At 53.0% G+C, this 19873-nt stretch overlaps 7 protein-coding genes across 7 annotated transcripts; 3 read left to right on the top strand and 4 right to left on the bottom strand.

Moving 5' to 3' along the window:
* Positions 1-2178: 2178 nt before the first annotated feature.
* Positions 2179-4149, bottom strand: NEUTE1DRAFT_89443 (uncharacterized protein; the record flags this gene model as incomplete). The annotated part of the gene is made up of 1 exon (XM_009857090.1): positions 2179-4149. The coding sequence occupies one exon, from the start codon at positions 3946-3948 to the stop codon at positions 2458-2460; it is 1491 nt and encodes a 496-aa protein (XP_009855392.1).
* Positions 4150-6166: 2017 nt separating this feature from the next.
* On the top strand, positions 6167-7052 carry NEUTE1DRAFT_118520 (uncharacterized protein; the record flags this gene model as incomplete). The annotated part of the gene is made up of 1 exon (XM_009857089.1): positions 6167-7052. A coding segment is annotated over one exon (738 nt), but the record flags the coding sequence as incomplete, so codon positions are not given.
* Positions 7053-7985: 933 nt separating this feature from the next.
* Positions 7986-8190, top strand: NEUTE1DRAFT_118519 (uncharacterized protein; the record flags this gene model as incomplete). The annotated part of the gene is made up of 1 exon (XM_009857088.1): positions 7986-8190. A coding segment is annotated over one exon (205 nt), but the record flags the coding sequence as incomplete, so codon positions are not given.
* A 112-nt stretch (positions 8191-8302) lies between these two features.
* Positions 8303-10791, bottom strand: NEUTE1DRAFT_113788 (uncharacterized protein; the record flags this gene model as incomplete). Its single annotated transcript, XM_009857087.1, has 3 exons — positions 8303-9823; positions 9883-10686; positions 10780-10791. 3 exons carry the CDS (start codon positions 10789-10791, stop codon positions 8303-8305), a joined length of 2337 nt encoding a protein of 778 aa, XP_009855389.1.
* Positions 10792-11656: 865 nt separating this feature from the next.
* NEUTE1DRAFT_96436 (uncharacterized protein) lies at positions 11657-12574 on the bottom strand (the record flags this gene model as incomplete). The annotated part of the gene is made up of 5 exons (XM_009857086.1): positions 11657-11897; positions 11961-12004; positions 12062-12124; positions 12188-12352; positions 12452-12574. The coding sequence occupies 5 exons, from the start codon at positions 12500-12502 to the stop codon at positions 11888-11890; spliced, it is 333 nt and encodes a 110-aa protein (XP_009855388.1).
* Positions 12575-15290: 2716 nt separating this feature from the next.
* On the bottom strand, positions 15291-15502 carry NEUTE1DRAFT_118517 (uncharacterized protein; the record flags this gene model as incomplete). Its single annotated transcript, XM_009857085.1, has 1 exon — positions 15291-15502. A coding segment is annotated over one exon (186 nt), but the record flags the coding sequence as incomplete, so codon positions are not given.
* Positions 15503-17950: 2448 nt separating this feature from the next.
* On the top strand, positions 17951-19600 carry NEUTE1DRAFT_104778 (uncharacterized protein; the record flags this gene model as incomplete). The annotated part of the gene is made up of 1 exon (XM_009857084.1): positions 17951-19600. The coding sequence occupies one exon, from the start codon at positions 17951-17953 to the stop codon at positions 19598-19600; it is 1650 nt and encodes a 549-aa protein (XP_009855386.1).
* Positions 19601-19873: the final 273 nt, after the last annotated feature.

Here is a 19873-nt window from a genome sequence, read left to right as displayed (position 1 = left end):
ACAGCCCGCTGCCCCCGTCTCCAGGGCTCTCCCTCGCAATGCGTTGGTTCCGGGCCGGGCCTGGACACCTGCCCTTCCCGGGAACAAATGGCTTTTTCGGTCGGTGCTGCACGCTGTCCATGCCTTGCTGTCGGCTGCGTTGGTAGTCAGATGCGATGCCACTCAGCCTAGCATGTCTGGATTGTTTGACATTGAGCTAGATAGGCCAATGGTGGCGTAGAAGCCCCCATTCATCCCGGTCTGATGTGAGACGCCCGTCGTGGTTGCCCGAGTCATATCTCGAGCTTCACCGAGACCAACGAGAACACGGATGCAAACGCCAATGAAACCTACTGATTTGTGAGAATCGTGATCTTGGTTGTTCCGGGGTTAGGGCTATCTGAAAAATTTATTCCTTGTTGCTCTCCGGCACATCTGTCCCTGTCTGCGGAGTTTTAATAGCACCATCAAGTGGGGTTTGGCAAAATGTCAAAGTGGACAACACTAAGCTTTTTCTTTCACGCAAATCGTACCAGGTCCTGTCCTTTGTTGGCCATGAGGGTTCTTCCTCCTCCGCCTCCACCGAACGGGCGAACCTCTGATTTCATTTTCTTTTTTTTCTCTTTTTTTATTGCTGTCCCCGCCCTGCCTACTGCCGACAACCGGCACATTTTTGACTTTTGCATGTGTACTGCGTAATCGATACACCCGCAAAAAGCCCGTTGGAAACCCTTCAACAACTGTAACGGTTCAGGTTTCGTCCTTCCTCCCGCCTCTTTCCCCCATTGGTCTGATTGGATGACTTGTCGGTGGGTTACGTCGAGACCCCAGTAACCTGATGGTTTGCCGCCCAAGGCCTCGGACCCCTGTTTGTGGCCTCTGGTGGCACGGCAACCACAGATGAGGTGCCCGTTAAGGTTCACCTCGACTTCACCATGAAAACATCCACCACAGTCAGTGAGACGTCGTGATTGGCGTCAGACGGGGCGATATGTAGTCAGCTACGAGGTCAAAGAATCCAGATACTATACTGTAATGTACTGCAAGTCAATCCAGAAAGAAAATATAGTCATCAGTGCCTGATCTTCGCAGTCAAAGCATTACTTGAAGCCATCGATGAGGAATCAACGAAGAAGAAAAAAGTCAAGTTTCCTAATTCGTCCTCACTCATGGGGACTCCTCGCCGAGCATTCCCTTGCCTTTGGTTTCAGATGAGCTATTGGCCCAGATCCTGGGTGGCAAATTACAAACAGTCGTAGGTAGTCATCTTGGGATGAACTATGTGTGGGTGTGTTCCAGAGGGTTCTCGATCACACGAGGCATCGTGTCGTCAAGAAACTTGGAATTTGCCAGTTGCGACTGAAGCTGTGAAGTTTTGAGTCGAGGACTCGAACAACGACGAGTATTTTCAACACATTAGCATATCAACTTATATTGTGGCCACGTATGCTGTGTGAACTCCTATGTAATAGTTGGATTACTTTGGTTTGAAATGTAATACTTCTAGGAATTCACATTTTCACGTGCCAGATATCTATAGCTATCGTTTATTCGTACCACGAGTGGACATGTTGAGCAAAAGCATGAGTCTATCGATGTTCGAAAAATGGATCGTAGTGTTGGGACCGGACACTACAAGCATTCAAGCTGTCAAACAGTCTTCATTCTACAGTAGTTACATCTTACGAAAAGTAACATGGTTCATTCTTTTCCAGATTCTACTAAGGTCTATCTATATATCAGATGTCCAAAACATCTCGTAGAAACCTTGCAAATTCTAACAAGATGGCTTGTTCTGCCTCAACCAGTCACATCCTATCGAACCATTATGTGACGTATTTGCTCGAGGTTTTGATTATCATAAGCCTGTACGAGCTTGAAGCACAAAGTCCCTTAGTTTTGGAAAGGTGAACGAGTCTGGTTAGTCCCTCTGGCAGAGAACCAACAATCTCCGGTTGGTCAAGTCGCGTGAACCTTGATAGACGAAAGTCGTCGCACAGGCACGAACTGGTCTGGAGACACCCACGTTCCAGAAAATGCGTCCACTGCAGCCTGCCCACTCCTGCGGTAACCATACGTCATACCCACTTGGGGTGCGTTTCCGTGATCCGATCGAGATTTGATCGACATGTTCTAGGAAGTTGCTTGCGGTATAGGCACTGCCATGAGATTATGTAGACTGGCTGACAAAAAGCTGGCAAAAAGATGGACCATTTCATACTTTGATACTCGTTCTATCCTATCGCCTAACTAACTCATAATTATCATCATGCCGTCCTCTGTGTCCAACCATTTTATCTTTTCTTTTCTCGACTATGTACTTGGAGGTATCGCGTATACCAAGAAACCATATCCATCCCAGACTCCCATCGGCATACCATGTACGTGGCCGTTATGATAGACTCATGGCCCCTCTAAGGACTGCTGTCCCATCCCAATCGTATGTTATTACTCCCCATCTGACTCACACTAGCTCCTTTACTGGATGAGCTGCGAAATCTCCTCGTCGTTGAACCCAAACAGGTAAAGCAAATCAAGCAAGCTATCGCCATTCAGCCTCGCGCTCGCCTCCATCTGCACCCTCGGCTTTGCGTTCCACGCGACACCCAGACCGGCCGCATCCATCATGAGCAGATCGTTCGCTCCGTCTCCTACCGCCACCACCTGATCCAACGGAATGCCCTCCTTACCCGCAATCTCGATCAGCAGCTCGCGCTTGCGCTCCGCGCCGACGATGCGACCCTTTACCTCACCAGTCAGACGACCAGTCGCGTCGTCAATAACCACCTCATTCGCATGCGCATAGTCGAGGCCGAGCTCGCCAGCCAACCAGCTCGTCAGAGGTAGGAAGCCGCCAGAGAGAACGGCGGTCTTGACACCAAGGCGCTTAAGGGCGCGCAATAGGGGCCGCACGCCGTTGGTAACCTCTAGAACGGGACGAAGATCGTTGAAGAGGGTGCCAGGGAGGCCAGTGAGCAACTTCACGCGCTCGCGGAAGGCGGAATCAAATTCGAGCTCGCCCAACATGGCGCGGTGGGTGATGTCGGCAACGCGGGCGGCAAGGTCGGGCGGGTCCTTGATAGTCGCAGCGAGGAGATCGATAACCTCCTGTGTGATAAGAGTGCTGTCCATATCGAAGACGACTAGGCGAGGATACCTGCGGAAAAGAGTGTCGGCACGCAGGGCGACATCGACGTTCCACTCGCGCTCGAACCGGTAAATAAGCTCGTGCTTGCGCAGATCCGCAAGAGGGAGATAGTCAAGCGAAGGGCCGGGAGAGAGAGTCAACTCGACCACGAGTGGGTGGTGGTCGGGGGTCTGATCGAGCTTTAGGCAGCGGTGGGCCGAGTTCAGGTCAGAAGCGCCGGGAGGTAGCGGGAAGCTAGACATGAGGTGGAGGAAAGAGGTGATGCACATGGGCGAGACGTAGGAGCCGTAGAGGTGGTCGAGAGGTTCTGGTTCGGCAGTGGGCGGCTCGAGGGGGAATGTGTCGAGGCTGCTGGTCGGGGCCATGTTACTGGGTATCTCAGAGTCGGCGGCGCGACCCTTGGGTGACTGGCTCCCAGCCGGAGAGGACGCCTGCTGGAGCGAAGGAATAGCATTGGAGATGCGCGGCGCCGTGGACTTGTAGTAGAGAGTCGCGACGAGTTTGTCGCTTCTGGTGCCGGGAGCCGGGGTACAGTTGGGGTGGGAGAGTTCGTGGCTCAGCCCACTCTCGACAATGGTCGGCGGGTGCTCAGGAGAAGGAATGCCCTTGAAGCGGGCGACGCCCTTAGGAGGGATAATGGGTGATGGCAAGGTCGCGATCGATGTCGCGTTCATGTCCTCGACAACCGTGTCGATGCCATAGTGCCCCTCAGGCTTATTGGGGGCACGGTACTGCTGGTGCTCCTGGAGGTAGGAGCTGCTTCTCATGCTGGAGGACAGCGACGGCCGTTGAACTCGGGCGGTATTGCTTTTGTCGGACATGGTTGTGATCTGGATGCGACTCAAGGCTGTGACTAAACACTGGCGCAGGCGTGTTCGAGGTTCCTAGTAGAACGCGACAAGCAGTTAAATGGCTGATCGTAACTGCGAATAGTGACACCTAAGGGCGACCGCGTTGTGGTGTAATAAAGCGCTTGCGGTTGTTCGAAAAAAATAGAGAGACACAAGGGCTGGCCTTTGTTGATGCGACCGAGCGGTAGGGTGAAAGTGTGACTGGATGCTATCAGCAATCAGTCAATAGAAAATTGAGTTTCGCTCTCCGGCGTCAGGACTGGCACAACCTATGCAGTGCCTTGGGGAACACCAACCGAAGTGGAAGCGGCATGCACGACCCCACCAAAAGCCTGGTTTTGGCACCCGTGCTGCCCCGCCCGGGACCTTGACAATGGAGCGGCTTTACCGGGATCGGAGCACGAGACTGGACGGCACGCCATGCCTTCCCCCGTCGTGGTGGCATATGATATGCGCCTGGGTGGAAGGGATTAACAGGAGAGCGCTGTTGGCGACCAGGTTCGTTATGCCCAAGGCAAAGTTGGCACAGGGTTTCAGAATCGCATGACAGGCCGCGTATTTGCGCCCGTTTGTTCCCAAACTACCCTCAGCATGTCCATGTCTATCACCAGTCTGGGATTAATCTTGGGTTGATGGAAAAATGGGCTTTTGGAGATCGGTGGAAACTAAATGGAGCTTAGCATCTCCGGACGGCTGACGAGAAACTGAGGTTCTCTCAACGCCCTTGGTTTCAGATGTGGAAAGAGTGCTTGCTGTTGGGGTTTTGGAGCGGATATCGGCCTCGCGGCATTCGGTAAGGGAACTTCTGAACTTGATCCTGACAATCGGAAAGTAAGCGGTATGCAGATACTTGCAGCACGTAGGAAACTACATGCGTCTATCCTCAGAAATCTTTTCCCGGTTGATGTTGCTTCGTGGTGTTATAGTTTTTCCATGGCAGTGGCACAAAAGGCCCAGGACAAGAGAAGAAGGCGATCTCGCCTCCAAAGAAACGGGCTTCCAAAGAATGAGATACCTCCATGCCCTCCAATCTCATGATGCGCAGTGTGTCCAAGAGAAGCGCGACACCTTACCGGTGCGGTGGAAGCCCAAGTAATCGCAAAATGTTCAAGTTCCATTCCTCGATGTACGGTGGATTAACGTCGCGCCTTGTGGGGCCAAGCGAAGGGGAAAAGTGACATCACACGCGACTTTTGAAGACCCTACTCGGCTGCAATTGTCCGAGGGATATGATTGGATGGCGACAGTTTCTAAGCAGAAGATACAACGAGTTTCCGGAAACACATCAAAACCGCATGCTGTAGTGTACACTGCATGAGATGGCAACGGCTGACAGATCGCGCTAGAACATGCGCCATGTTCTATGAGCCTGAAAGCACGATCACAAGCCACGGGTAAGCAAAATGCAATTTTGGTAGGTGATGACGTTAATGATCAAGACTTGGGTCTCTGACGACAGAGCAGCGTGCCTTTGGGACGCCAGGGGCACGGAGCGAAGACATAGAGCGAGGGGGTTTTGAGCAAGCAAAAGTCCTGCTCTGGTTGGAGCTTCGCTCTGCTCGCCACAGAGAAATCGGCACCCCGGGGGTCCCAAGTTAAGCAACGGACGGCCGGACGTCTTTCAAACCGTCCGATGTGAGGAAGACGCTACGGCATATAAATCCCCACAAAAGCCAGGCGGCATTGACCAATGGCAGGGCGTCCAGATGTCGTGATCAGCCTCCTTTTCAACACCACCATCCCAAAGAAACCGATGCACTGCGAACGACGCTGCGATTGCGTCTTCAGCCCCGGTCTGACACCGTTCATCGGCCATCATGGGTCCAGTCAATGTACCCTAGAGGGTGTACGGCCAATGCTGACCCGTTCTCTGCAGTCGTAGGTGTGGATGGTGTGCTCAATGCCCGGCGTCAAAGTCCAGCAGATGCGTTGACTTGCGGAATTACTAATGATTCTGGCTTGGTCATGATTTCCTCTGTGCCCCAGATTTGCAAGAGTTGAAATCGGAACCGCAAAGGACCCCAGATTCCTCCTCTTTCTTCTCGGATTCCACAAGATACCATAAATTCCAGCCCCAGTTCCACGCTTGTCCGTCGAGCCCATCTTATCCCTGGATTCTCTTATAAGCCACTCTGCTCCCATTTTCCGAAGCGTAGTTTGCTTGGTCTTGTTTCCATATCCTGCGATTCTTAGCTCCGTGATCTATCGTATCGTCCATCAAGGTCGTCATCGGTCGTTGTCCGAAAGTGGTCGTCTCACACATACACTGTCACCACTCACTCATCCACAACAGACACATCACCAAGCCTCATCCATCCAACAATCCATCTTCAACATGGCCTCCGAGCAAAACTCCCAGACCTCTACCAGGGCCTCGTCCCCCAAGCTTGACGGCAAGTTTGACGACAACGCCTCCGTCGACTCCGGCTTCGCTTCCGCCAACTCCTCCACCGCCAACCTTCCCTTGATTTCTCTCACCAAGCCTCATCTCGACCACCTAAACAAACAGCTCGAGAACATGGAGGCCCTGGACATCCTCCGCTTCTGCAAGATTCTCTTCCCCAACCTCTTCCAGACCACGGCCTTCGGCCTGACCGGCCTCGTCACGCTCGACATGCTCTCCAAGCTAGCCAAGGAGTCACCCGACGCGGCCCCCGTCGACCTGATCTTCCTCGACACGCTCTACCACTTCAAGGAAACCTATGCTCTTGTCGACCGCGTGCAGGAGCGCTACCCCAACATCCGGCTGCACGTCTTCAAGCCGGCCGACGTGTCCAACGTCGACGAGTTTGAGGCCCTCTACGGCGAGAAGTTGTACGAAACCTCCGAAGAACTATACGATTGGATCGCCAAGGTGGAGCCGCAGAACCGCGCCTACCAGGAACTCAAGGTGGCTGCCGTTTTCACAGGCCGCCGCCGCTCCCAGGGAGGTGCACGCGGCTCCATTCCCGTCATTGAGCTGGATGAGGAGCGCGGCATCGTCAAGATCAACCCGCTCGTCAACTGGAGCTTCCAGCAGGTCAAGGCCTACATTGATGAGCACCAAGTGCCTTACAACGAGCTGCTCGATAAGGGGTACAAGTCCATTGGTGATTGGCACTCGACTAGCCCCGTCGCCGCGGGCGAGGACGAGCGTGCTGGGCGCTGGAAGGGCAAAAACAAGACTGAGTGCGGAATCCACAACAAGCAGAGCAGGTATGCCCAGTTTTTGGCGGAGAACGCGAGGAAGCAGGCAAAGGGTGCTGCTCCGGTTGAGACGGTTCAGGCTTGAAAGAAGAAAAGGAGGTAAAAGAGAATTAGAAGGGTGGCTGGAGGGGAGGACGGGCTTCGTATCTCTCGTTGACGTGGGAGACTTTTGGGCCTCGATTGGCATCTGTCTATCAAGGCGTCGTCTTTTTTTTCTTCTTTTTTTTTTCTTGTTCGCCCTTGGGTGCGTTGATGGATGATCACTTCATTGTGAGTGGAAAGCATTCAAGTATATTTGTTAGCATTGTGGCGTTTCAAAATGGGCATTCGGGCAGGCGTTTGTGGGCAGGGGAACAATATATACATCAGCGACTCCTGAGAGTAGTCGGCCGCATTGAGTTGCATTAGGTACGATCGTCTTGGAATTTAGAGACAGATAGCATCGTTATGAACACATTTTTGCTCATGTGCGTGTGAAGTTGATCAGTACTTGCAAGTGTCCGTGTATCTGATTGACGTTAACAAACAAGCGGCTTTTTTGATGTTGTGTTAGTCATGTGCTCTAAAGCGCCACTGCATCTCTGATTCGTAGGTCGCGCCCGTTCAAGGCAAGGTTTTGCGAAGCCAGTCGGATCATCACAGCGAAGACCACCCGTGACACTGCTAGCCTTGGCGGTGAACCTCTACTTTAGCAGCACACCCTTCAACGTGATCTTGAGTCGGCATACCACAATGAAAATTGAAGTGGGTGCGGAATGTGAGCCAGACAGGCAGACAACCGATGCTGTCGACAAACAACAAATTTGCACAATCTCATATGAAAAACAGCCTCGCTTCTTTCTTGAGCATATATGCCAAAAATACCTAAGAGTGACATCTTCAATCTCAAGTCGGGCCAAGTCGAGCCTACAGCCACCTTTGTTCGCTTTGAAGCTCGCAAAGCTTTTGTTCACATTCTTCCCCAAGACGGAATTATCAAAAATCACAATCCACTACACAATTCCCGGGAGAGTGACATCTTTTTCGAAAAAAAAAAACAAAAACTCCCTTTGAGTCACTACCGCACGTAGCTCAGCTCGTTAGCCAATTTCCCCCGAAACCGGTCAACGTCAAATTCCTTGTCTACTCCAAGGCCGCCCTACTCTTGCTTTGGCGGTTCAACGACTTGATGGACCGATTCCGGTTCTGATTCCTTTAGAACACTGTCACCATCAGCACTAAGTGCAGTGGAAGCAGGGCCGTCTTCCTTCTGTCCCTGCTCTTGTTGTTTAGCCGCTTCCTGACTTTCCGCTGGGGTGCCTGCTGTAGCCTCTTTCGGCTTTTCTTCGTCGCTGGCAGCAGTAGCAGGGGGGGAAGGAGAAGGAGGATGAGGAGGAGGAGGAGGAGGAGGATCAGCAGCATCGGCAATGTCAGTGACATCGACGGTAGCCTCAGTACCGACTTTGTCCGACTCGGCAGTATTACCTCCATCTTCTCCCGCAGCTCCCTGTGTCTCCGGCTCTGACAATGGCTTTTCTTCGCCAGCCTTGGTGTCTTTCTGATTGTCCACTCCACCGTTGCTCTCTTGTTTGGTAGTGGCACCCGCAGCCGCACCTGTACCGGCACCGCTGGCGGCACTACCGGCGCGACTCACTTCCTCTTGACGGTCTAGTTCCCTTTCCAGGCTACCGAGCAAGTTAAGCCCGTCGTCTTCATCCTCTGTCGTAGCAGTGGGGAGCAGGGCCGGGGAGTCTGGCGGTTGGAGCAAGGGCTCTGCTATCGTGGGTACAGCATCGTCTGAAAGTTGCTCCCGAAGCACATCGACTTCTTCCATCGGGGCGTCTGCGGGAACGGACGAGGATTCTATCAGTGCCGATGCTGTTTCTGTGGCCGTGGTAAACATTTCTGTTGTTGTACCCGCCGTAGATGATGTGGTCGACGTGGAAATTGAGGTTGGAGCTTCTGGCCGTAGCCCTGGCAAGTCTAGTGCAGCCCCAAGATCCTCAACTTTAGCCTCGGCAGATGGAGTCGATTCTGCGGGCTGTTGCTGCTCAGAGTTGGTGTCGACATCCATTGCGATGGTTCCAGTTGTAACATCCACTGCGTCAGCTACCGGCTGCTCGGCCTCTACCACCACTTCGGAAAGGAAGGCAGCACTGACAGAATTGTCTTGTGTGTCAAACTCCTTCGCCGCAGCCGTAACTTCGGACTTGACGTCGTCTACAGCCGTAGACGGGAAGAAAGATCCCTCAACCCCTGGCACATCTGACCTAGACTCTGGAGGCTCTGTTGGCGATCGGATCATTACATTCTTCAGTGGACTCCCTTCAAGTCTCATTGACGCAAGTGATCCGAGCGTTGGCGGGGCGAGGCTGCTGCCAAGGCGCGACCTGGCAGCAGTATCTTCCTCATTACCGGCATCTCTTTCTTCTGACTCTTCAGTTGAGCTGGGCCGAATAACTTCCAATGCTCCTGCGTCGCCCATCTCCTGGTCTTGGTCCTGACTGATGCTGGTATCAACACCAGGGGTATCGCCCTCAGCCATGCTTTCGTCGGCATCGCCTTCTTCTTCCCCTTCGTCGCCATCGTCGCCGTCATCATCATCGGAAGGAATCTGTGAGGAATCGGCCATCTCGCTATCCTGGTTCGCACTGTCACCGGTTTCTTCGATTTTGATTCCCTGCGCCGTACTGTCAGCTTTGCTAGCGCGAGTGTGATATACGTTAGAGAAACACTTACGTTTACTGGAGTGCCCTCGATCTTGACCTCTGCATCACCGGCCTCCACACTAGTCGGCTCTGGCCGCGTTGTTGTTGGGAGTGGCAGCTTGCCCTTCTTGCGACCTCGACCAGGGCCCTTGGCCTTCCGCTTTGGTGGAGGAGGCCTTCTCCTGACTGGTGCAGGCGGCGCAGCCTGAGCCGCAACCTCGGCCGCAGCCACTGGTGCCGGCACCACCGTTGTTGATATGATCTCGCCATCAACCTGTTGTCCCTCGGCCAAAGTGATCGTCTGCTCGTAGGGGTTGCCGGCGGCGTCAATACGTCGGACGGTTGCTCTGGTAACCGTCGGTCCCTGGGCTATCTGTACCAGCCTCGACTTTGGTGGTAATGTGACCGTGTTCTTATGGCGCTTGGCCAGATGTGATTCAGCAGGTCCTTCGATGTTACGTGGTGTTTGCTTCCACATCTTCACGGTGAACCCTTCAGCAGCCGCATCGCTTTCCTTCTTGTCGCCCTTGATGTTGTCAATGTCGACATTTTCATCGTCGTCGTCGGTCGGAGCAGGTCTCTTATAGAGTCGGCCAGAGCGAGCGGCGCGCAGGAGCTCCTGGCTGTGGGTTGGGAGCAGCTTAGTTTCCTTGGGCATGCCAAAGGGCAGCTCGACGTCCCAAATATCGTTTTTCTGCGTAGCCTCTGCGGGTTGGGGAGGTGTTACATTGACCCATTCCTGTCTCCATTGGCGTACAGGTAGACCCTCGAAGTCGTCGTGTTCCGGGAAACCGCTGCGAGCGCCACGCCGAGTCTGGGCTGCTGATCGATGGTACTAGAGTTGCGCAAACACAACCGCATAGTCAGAAGCAGTTCAGTTGTGACAGCTAGCAGGAACTCGAGACGGGACTAAGGCGAGCAAACTCACGGTGGGCGCCATTGAAAGTGTGAGAAGGTCTGTCTACTGAGATACCGAACCTCCAGCTGTTCTTTCTCATGCCCAGGCAGATAAGGACGAAACGCCAAACAAGTGTAACACCGTTGTGCCGATATCCAAAACACCAATAGCTCTATCCAAGAGGGAGGTACGTAGATGTATACTGGTGACCGCAGAACAGATGGTCGAATATGTCGAAGTCTAACTTTGAATAGAGGTGGATCAACGTCGGTGGGTGAGTGCAAGTCAGCGGTCCAGGGACTGCTTCTAAGTGCTGCTTGTTCTGTGTTGGAACCTGAATAGAAGGATGGATGACGATGAACGACAACGATAGATCGGCTAAAAGCGACTAGATGCCGGACTACGTAACGATATGGCGCAAACTATAGGTAGGTAGGTATGTAATAGAGAAAGAGAAGAGTAAGGGGAGCCCGTACTGATGCAGAGGTAGCTTCCACAAGAAATCGATCCTATGCTACCAGCTAAGAATGTTGTCAATGGAAGGATGGAAGTCGACAAGGTGATGTTGCGCGTCGCATTCAAGTCGCGGCGGCCAACCTGACACTCTGCGACAGCCTTCGATGGACTGCAGTGGCTCGTCCTGCAGTGGTCACTGGTCGCGCGCACTGGTCGCACTGACCATGCCAATGGGATATAAATGCTCGGTAAAGCAATTTACCTTCTTAAGGCAGCCCTCACTGCCCAACTGATCTCGGATATGCAAGGAACGAGTCGATCCAGTTGCGACAAGGATTCGCAGCTTCTGTTGGTGATCCGGAAAGCCGGTTATCATGGCACGACACAAACAAGACACAATCTACACCCAAGGGACCGTTCATGATTGTCCCGAATCACTGGAACTTGATCTGGTAACTGATTTAATTATCCTCTGCTATCAGAGAAGCCCCGTAGACCACCACCTTTGGACTTGTTAGCCTGCTAAATCAAAGCTGGTATTGGTATCGCGTCATCATTCCTGCGGGCTCGAACAGGTGTACTCTTCGCCAACCCTTCACTCATAGTATTATACATAGCTTTTCTTCTTCCGGTGTCATTCGTGCAAAGCGACAACTAAACAGAGATTTTCGTCTGCAGCCATTTAGTCCCAGCTGAGGTTCAGTTCGTTAGCAAGACAGCTCTTCTCAAATCTGCTTCTCAAGATTATAACTTACCCAGTATCCTTCTGCCTGAGCTTACCTCCTTCTTTATCCTTACCCTGCGACTTGTTAGATCACCTCTGATATACTCCACGGATCCGTTCAGGAAGACTTACCGAGAGCCCGCCCTCAACGACCAAGCGGTCCTGTTGGTAAAACTGGCTGATAACTGTTTGGCGCTATTCCAATGTCAACTTGTCTGTATTCTCCAGGTCGCGTCTCAGCTCAAGTGCCCGGCATACCTTGAGCATCTGGAGATTCTGTAACCCTTTCTGCACAAGTTCCTGCACCTGTCTAGGATCCTCCACGTTCTTGTTTTCCCTGAAAGCGTCTCTTGTGCGGCGCTTGGCGTATTCTCTGAAGTTGTAAGAGGAAAACTGGTTTCCCTGGCGCAAAAGCTGACGATACTGTTGGTTCAAGGCAAAGATGTTAGCGTTTGCGTTGTTCTAGCCCAAATACCGTTTGCGATCCAGGGAAAGAAGTGCACAGAAAGGCATGCTGCATACCAGCGACAGAACTTTGCCGGCTGACTCGCCAGTCCTTGCGACGGTAGACATATCGATCAAGTTCCTTTCCCGTTTCCCTCTTTTTGCCTCTGTGCTGCTTGCTGCGTACGATTTGGTGCGCTCGTGCCTCGTGGAGAAACTCGTGAGTGTGGTAGAAAAAAGGTGCTGTAGGAGTCAAGGTGCCGGCGAATATGGCTCGTCGATCGGTCGTGATGATGCGTTTGCCTTCGGCCGTCAGCGTACGGCGAAAGCTCGGACGTCCGCATTTCAGATGTGGTTCGGCGACCTTGGCGCGGGTGTTGGGTGGCTCGGATATGTACATACACTATGCGTAGCATGACCGAGATCTACGGTTACTCAACATCTCGATAAATGCATTCATTCATGTCTGTGGCATATGATGGCTTACAACGTCCCCTTTCTCTCACCCATTCAATCACTTCTCGTCCACTAACCCTTCCGCTTCCGGACCTTTGTCCATTACTGCCATTTCCCAGTTCATGGTTCCTGTTACATTTCTTATAATGACTGTTCGGCCCCGAGTCTTGTGCCACTGCGTATTCGAATTGTCCTTTCCGGTTTCAAATGCCTCTTTGCACTCGATCAAATAGCCACAGCAAAGCATACTGATCACGCCGAGTACAATGCCTCTTTCTGGATCAAAGCACCCTAACTAAACTCAGATCCCAAATGCTTCCATCGTATCACCAGAAAATAAAATAAAAAAATAAAAAAAACATCTTACCGCTTCGTCACGGGCTCTCATAATCGAGCAGCCGAGCAACCAGGATCGGACTGTCCATCTTCGGTTATCCTTACAACCACTCAGTTATCCCTCGGAGCCTTAGAGATCGGAAAAGATACGGACGTTACGTTCTTCCATCTCGACGAAGTTCTCAGGATTCAGCGAATGATCGGAGGCCCTTATATGAGGAGAGCCCTCTTGTACGCTGACCGGCAAAGGCATAGCCAGATCGCCTGCCCGAGCCAGTTGTCTTCTGGGGGGCACCCTGCCCACCGCGAGGGATGACCGGCCAGATACAGCATGATTCCAAATTCAAGGACGCGCGCACCGGGAAGAATTCAAGATCTTAGTTGACGGGTGTTAGATGGTTAGTTTCCGAACATCATCGCGTCATGCCGTGGGGAATTCACTGCTTCTGACATCAAATACACTCTATAAGTTCAAGCAAGATCGGCCATCAAATCGCGGCAAGGAGGCACGGCTTTTCCGGCTTATCGCGCGTCAAACCTGACGTCTTCGTGAGGCTGGAGTCCTTGGGGATCACAAGATGAACCGCATATCGGGCAGGTTGGGCTCTACTTCAACCAGATGGGCTGCCTGATGGAAGACAACCATCAAGAAGCCTGCATGGCGGCCTCGCGGTGGTCGGGGTTACAGCAAGCTTCTGACTGTCTATCTCCATGGTTTCCCTAGAGAAATGGCTCGATACGGCTGGGTCGCTGCGCCGAAGGAATATCGACATCGGGAACTGGAAGGGTTGACATGACTGATGATGCAACTCCGGATTCCATCTTAGATTTCGCTTTAGCTGAGCCTGCCATCGAGATACAAAGGTCCTGTTCTGGTCTCCGCGTTAACCAGCAAAACAACTTCAACCAGGATGCCTCAAACAGTTGGAGCGAACCCAGAAAGCCCAGAAACGTACTCAACAGCTTGTCGTAACTGTACTCATACACCTTCTCGCAGCATTACAGCTCTGAATACCCCCCGTTTTGCCTGGTTATGGGTCAGAATCAGCGGGAGCAATTGTGTACCGTGAGCAAGTAGGGGTTGCAACCGGACAAGATTACCTCGCTCTAACCACGATAGCGGCCCTCCGATCTGAATGTGAGCCTGTATACACACTGCATCACGCAGAATGTTGCAGTCACTGAACGCAAGCCATGGAGAATTGGTTCCGAGAAATGGCCGAGCAAAATTGCCATGATGTGCTCAGTAATGCAAGGAATAAGCTCCCACAAACTTTTGGCCGCTTTTCCGTTCGCTTCACAATTTGATGGACACAAAAGGGAAAGCTATCAGCTTCACGTCAAGCGCAGGGCTGTATATATGATTGTGATCCTTGGCAGGAGTACGCCAGGTGAATGACACCGGGCCTTGTACCTCCGCGAACCTAACAGGTAACGCTGGAGGTCCACAGAGCGTCGCTCTAAAGCCGGTTGGTTCCGATAGTCTCGATGTTTCTTGCAGCAATGTTCCAAAGAGCTTGGCTTCGTCCTGCCGTTCTGTTGCGTCGGCAGCACTCCTCCCCCCCTCCCCCCACGTTTATATAATGACAAGGAGCATTTAGAGGGGTCAGTTCCCCACAATGGGGCCGCTATTGACTTAATCTGCTAGATTCGTACCACTTGCAGAAAGAAGTCAAAGAAGGGAGCTTGAATCGTCATGGGGCCGGGCCATGTTCACCTCGGATCGCTTGCGTAAACATCACCAACTCGAGCACGGAAGTGCCCAGGCCTTTATTACTCGCGCCAGCCGCTAGTTAGATTTCGAATCCCTGACGAGTATAACGGTTCCTATCCGAAAGGCCGGGAGACTCGTGGCTGCCGTTCACTGGCATTCTTCTTCGTATCATGACGTCGAGCATCGCACATGGTCCCTTCTCGATCCCACGACATTCTCTCCCTAGCCGCCCGAGCCTGCCAAGGGATCTGTTAAGGGCGTGGACGACTGCCGGCCCTTTGCATAGCAAGCATAGTTAATTGGCGTCTCTTCTAACGTCGTGAGACTACGCACTTCGGGTTCCTACGCTAACCCCGTCCACTCTGTTGTTGCGGTGTTACCGTACGCCTGTAAATCATGGCAATGCATATAATGGAGGCGTGGTACGTACAGGATCGAACAGCCAAGCTCCCAGGCCGTGCGCTGATGGGCCCAAGAGCTTGTTATCTGGGAATGGCACGATCTCCGAAATGTCGTGGAGACCAGCCACGAAGGCCCCCCTGGGGGCAAATGGGGAAGGGAATATCAAGCGAAAAAGAGGGATGGAGCCATAAAACATAAGAGAAAGTAGAGGAAGCGGAAATACGGTCCGCTTAGCAAGTGGCCTACCATCAAGCAGCAATGTTTGATGTTTCAGAAGCTGAGCCCTGGGTTCAGGCCGTATGGTGGAGCTTCCCTTTTGCGTGGTCCAACTACCACCCCGCAGCATCTTGCGTTTGTTGTACACCAATCCTTTTGGTCTTTTCCCCCCGTCATTGTTTTTGCCCCTGAGAGCATGGCAGCCAGACGTACGGTCTCTCCAATAGTCCCTCGGGACTGGCCTGCCCGTGGGCTGAGCACCGCTGGGCCTCTTGGACAATACATCCTTGCCCTGTTGATCCACGATAGGATCTCCCTCATTCCATGTGCTCCGATTTATCCGGCTAGTCCTCCTTGGAATGGGGCGAAGCGAACCCAATGTCACAATTCGTTGCAGGGCCCCGTGCTCTGGGAGGGCTTGAATCCACATCCCGCCAGTCCGGTTGGATTTCCGGACAAGAGAAATTGGGACAAGTGAAGTGTCAAGGTGTGTGAGATCACACTCCCACTTTGCCCAGGCTGGGGCTCTCTTTTGTCGGCCCAGGACAGTCCGATTGTGGTTGCTCGTCGTACGGGATTCTTTCCGTATATGCGTGTTCGACCGCCGAGTTGTGCTCGTTGCATCCGCCACTGCTCCAGGGGGGAAAAGAGAATTTTGTTCGGTCTTACTCCGCTTGGGCTGAGGCAGAGGGAGCAGATTGCCGCCGAGGAACATATCAGTCGTTTGTTGGATGGAACAGCGTCATGCCCTTTTGGTTTCTGCAGACACCAAGCCGGCGTTGCTCTTTAAATCTTTTTTCCCCTGCGGTCTGGTCGCGAAGGTCCCTCTCTAATTTATTTTTATTTTTATTTTGGGTACGCGCGGCGATCTACGTACCTTTTCCATCCCTCGGCTGGTTGTGGAGTTTTTGTGGTTCATCACTTAAACTGTCGTTCATCCAATTCCCGAAAGGGCAATCTCGACGGACGAGAGAATCAGCGACTCGCCAGACCATTCCACGCGAGCGGCTCTATTGATCACAGACCTGAATAACGATCGCTTTCGTAACTTCTAGTGAGTGTGTCAAGCGCTGCCTTTCTTTTCACCATTGCACTCTTTACTTACCACCTCTTCTGCGAACAGCCAACTACGTACCTGACACAGGGCGCCTGTCATTTCAAGCCCCTTTCGCTCTTTACCCCTTACTCTCATTCACTTTACGTCATTTCGCATTCCAAGTCATTTGTCGGATTTGGATTCTACACACCGGCAGTCACAGACTGTGCACGTCAGTTCGCCTTTGGTTCTTTCGTTACCGCCGTCACGGGCACGCGGGGAATTGTTCCCCAGAAACAAGGTCTTTGGTGGTGGATGAAGTTAAACAGTACCGAACGATAAACGATTCAACGGTTACCCTTCCCGTCGCCTTCTAGTCACCCCAGCGACAAACTGTTGTCACCAGCTGCCAGCAAATCACACGTTGCCCGTTGCGCAAAAGAGACGGCAAAGCAACCTTTCGAACAGGTTCTTCGGTTAGATAAAAGGGCCCTCCGTCGGACAATTACCAGCAAGTTTGCGGTGTTTGCCCCTGATCGATCAACTTAGGCTCGCCGGCGCAGCCCATCATCAACCAACAGGGGAAAATCGTCAGTTGTCGACCTACAATACAAAGTTCTTGGGTTTACCTAGCCGGCACGGGATCCGGTCATAAGTCACACGGGTATTATCAGGCAAAGAAGATCCAAAGTTGATTCTCGTTATCCTTCAGAGGCCCAGCGCAGCGCCGCACCAACGACAAGCAAGCGCCTCTACCCCCGGTACTTACAAGTGAATAGTCAGGGACCAAGACAGACCAAGAGTTTGTTTGCTTCATCCCCCTGAACCCAGCCCAACGGGCGGCTTGGGCGCTTCACTTGGCCATTTCGAGATTCTTGTCTCGGGAGAACGTTCCATCTCGGTTTTGCCTGAGCATGATACGATTATACACTAGTTGGCATCTCATTCGATAATATTCACGAATCTGGATCACCGCACACTCTCTTTCAGCGAATCGACACATTTAGCGCGAAGACCACTGGCACAAGCTCCTCCTAGCTTTCTACCCGCATTCTCTACCCTCGTTTAAGGACCTTACCTACCACCGGACCACGTCGAACTCTCAAACATTACAACATCGCAAATGGATCTTATCCAGCGGCGCAGGCTCGCTGCACTCGACTTCAACAACCCAGGCGATCACTTCACACCAGCAATGCAAATACGAAACGAAGATATGGCAGCAACACATACATTACCCGAAAGGGCGGCGAATCCCACCATCGCCCCCTTCAACACAGGACTCAGCGGAGTCAACCAACCTATGAACCTCTTGTTTAGGGATACACTCTGGCTCAGTATGGGGGCGGTCGCCGTCGTGGTACTGGGAGTCAGAATCATAGAGCTATCATGGGCGAAGCTACGGTTACTTTCAGCCATGTCTATCCCAGGCGATAGGCAACACTTTTGGAAAGTGAAGCAATGGAGCTGGATGCCGGGTGTCAAGAGGAATCTCATCTATGCCCCCTTATGGAACAAACGCCACAACCGAGAAATCCGACTCTCGAGCGCCATGAACATGGGTACTCTACCCTCGAGGCTTCACAGCGTCCTTCTTCTCCTTTATCTGGCCAGCAACCTAGCGTACATGTTCATCCTCAATTGGGGCAACGAGAACAAGTACTCATTCTTGGCCGAACTTCGCGGACGGTCGGGCACTCTTGCCATGGTCAATATGGTTCCGCTCATCATCCTCGCCGGCCGAAACAACCCGCTTATTGGTCTCCTACAAGTCAGCTTCGACACATATAATCTTCTTCATCGATGGATGGGCCGTGTCGTGGTCTTTGAGGTGCTCCTTCACTTGATTGCATGGGCCATCGTCCAGGTAGCCGACAATGGCTGGGCTGGCGTCAAAGAGAAGACATTCAATGACCGCTTCATCGGCTCTGGAATGGCCGGTACAGCCGCCATGGTCGCCATTCTGATTCTGTCTCTGTCTCCTGTGCGCCACGCCTTCTACGAGACCTTCCTCAACACGCACATCATCCTCGCCTTTGTCTCCTTCGCTGCGACGTGGGTCCACTGCGTCACCGCGACCCTCCCGGGCGGACTTCCCCAGCTCCCCTGGATCATCGGTATTTTCTGCGTCTGGATCGCCGACCGGTTCGCACGCATGTTTCGACTCGCCTACTGCAACTGGTCACGCGCTCGTGGAATCACCACCGCCTTCGTCGAGCCCATGCCCGGCGAGACCTGCCGCGTGACCCTCAGCCTCCCGCGCTACGTCGACGTCCAGCCGGGCACCCACGCCTACCTCCGCTTCAGCGGCATCCGCTCGTGGGAGAACCACCCGTTCTCCATCGCCTGGGTCGATCACACCACCGAGGACGAACTGCTTCCCATCACCGAGAAGGACATTGGCGCAGCCGCAAGTCCTTCCTCCCGTCTCAGCATTAAGAAACCCGTCGCCACCTCTGTCTCCTTCGTCATCGGCGCCCACTCGGGCTTCACCCGCAATCTGTACAACCATGCCGTAGCCGGCACTGCCGACCGCCGAAAGCCAGGCATCACGATCCGCGCCGCGTTCGAAGGGCCCTACGCGGGCCACCACTCGCTCGACAGCTACGGCACGGCCGTCCTCTTTTGCGGCGCCACGGGCATCACGCACCAGATCTCGTACCTGCGCCACCTGGTCGAGGGGTACGCGGACGGCACGGTCGCCACGCGGCGCGTGGTGCTGATCTGGATTGTGCGCGACTTTGAGTCTCTCGAGTGGATCAGGCCGTGGATGGACGCGATCCTGAGGCTGCCAAGACGAAAAGAGATCCTGCACATCAAACTGTTCGTAACGAGGCCGAAGAACCCAAGGGAGATGGCGAGCGCGTCGCGATCAGTGCAGATGTTCCCTGGTCGGCCCAACATACCGATGTTGATGGCTAAGGAGGTACATGAGCAGCAGGGGGCCATGTGCGTGACGGTGTGCGGACCGGGTGGGTTGGCGGATGATGTGAGGCATGCGGTGAGGAATTGTCAGAGGGAGAGGGGGACGGTGATTGATTTTGTGGAGGAAAGTTTTACTTGGTAATCTCCATCCTTTTCAAGTTCTGGGTTTGGGAGAAGGCATCTTTTTCTCTCTCTTTTTTTGTTTGTTAGGGGCATCTATCTTTTCTCTGCTTTTCTTTTTTCCTAGCTGGCTGCTTGCAGGCTACCTGACCACCTTCTGACCTACCTAGCATGGCGATAAATCTCTCGATCTCCTCAGAAAGAAGCAAATTCTTTGTCTTCTTTTTGTTGGCTTTCAATATCAGGTGTGAACAAGGCAAAATGGAAGGAATGGCTTCTTTGTACATATCGATCC

Source organism: Neurospora tetrasperma (genome assembly GCF_000213175.1).
Source record: "Neurospora tetrasperma FGSC 2508 unplaced genomic scaffold NEUTE1scaffold_81, whole genome shotgun sequence".
Lineage (NCBI taxonomy): Eukaryota > Fungi > Ascomycota > Sordariomycetes > Sordariales > Sordariaceae > Neurospora > Neurospora tetrasperma.
This window is presented reverse-complemented; position numbering and strand designations above follow the sequence as displayed.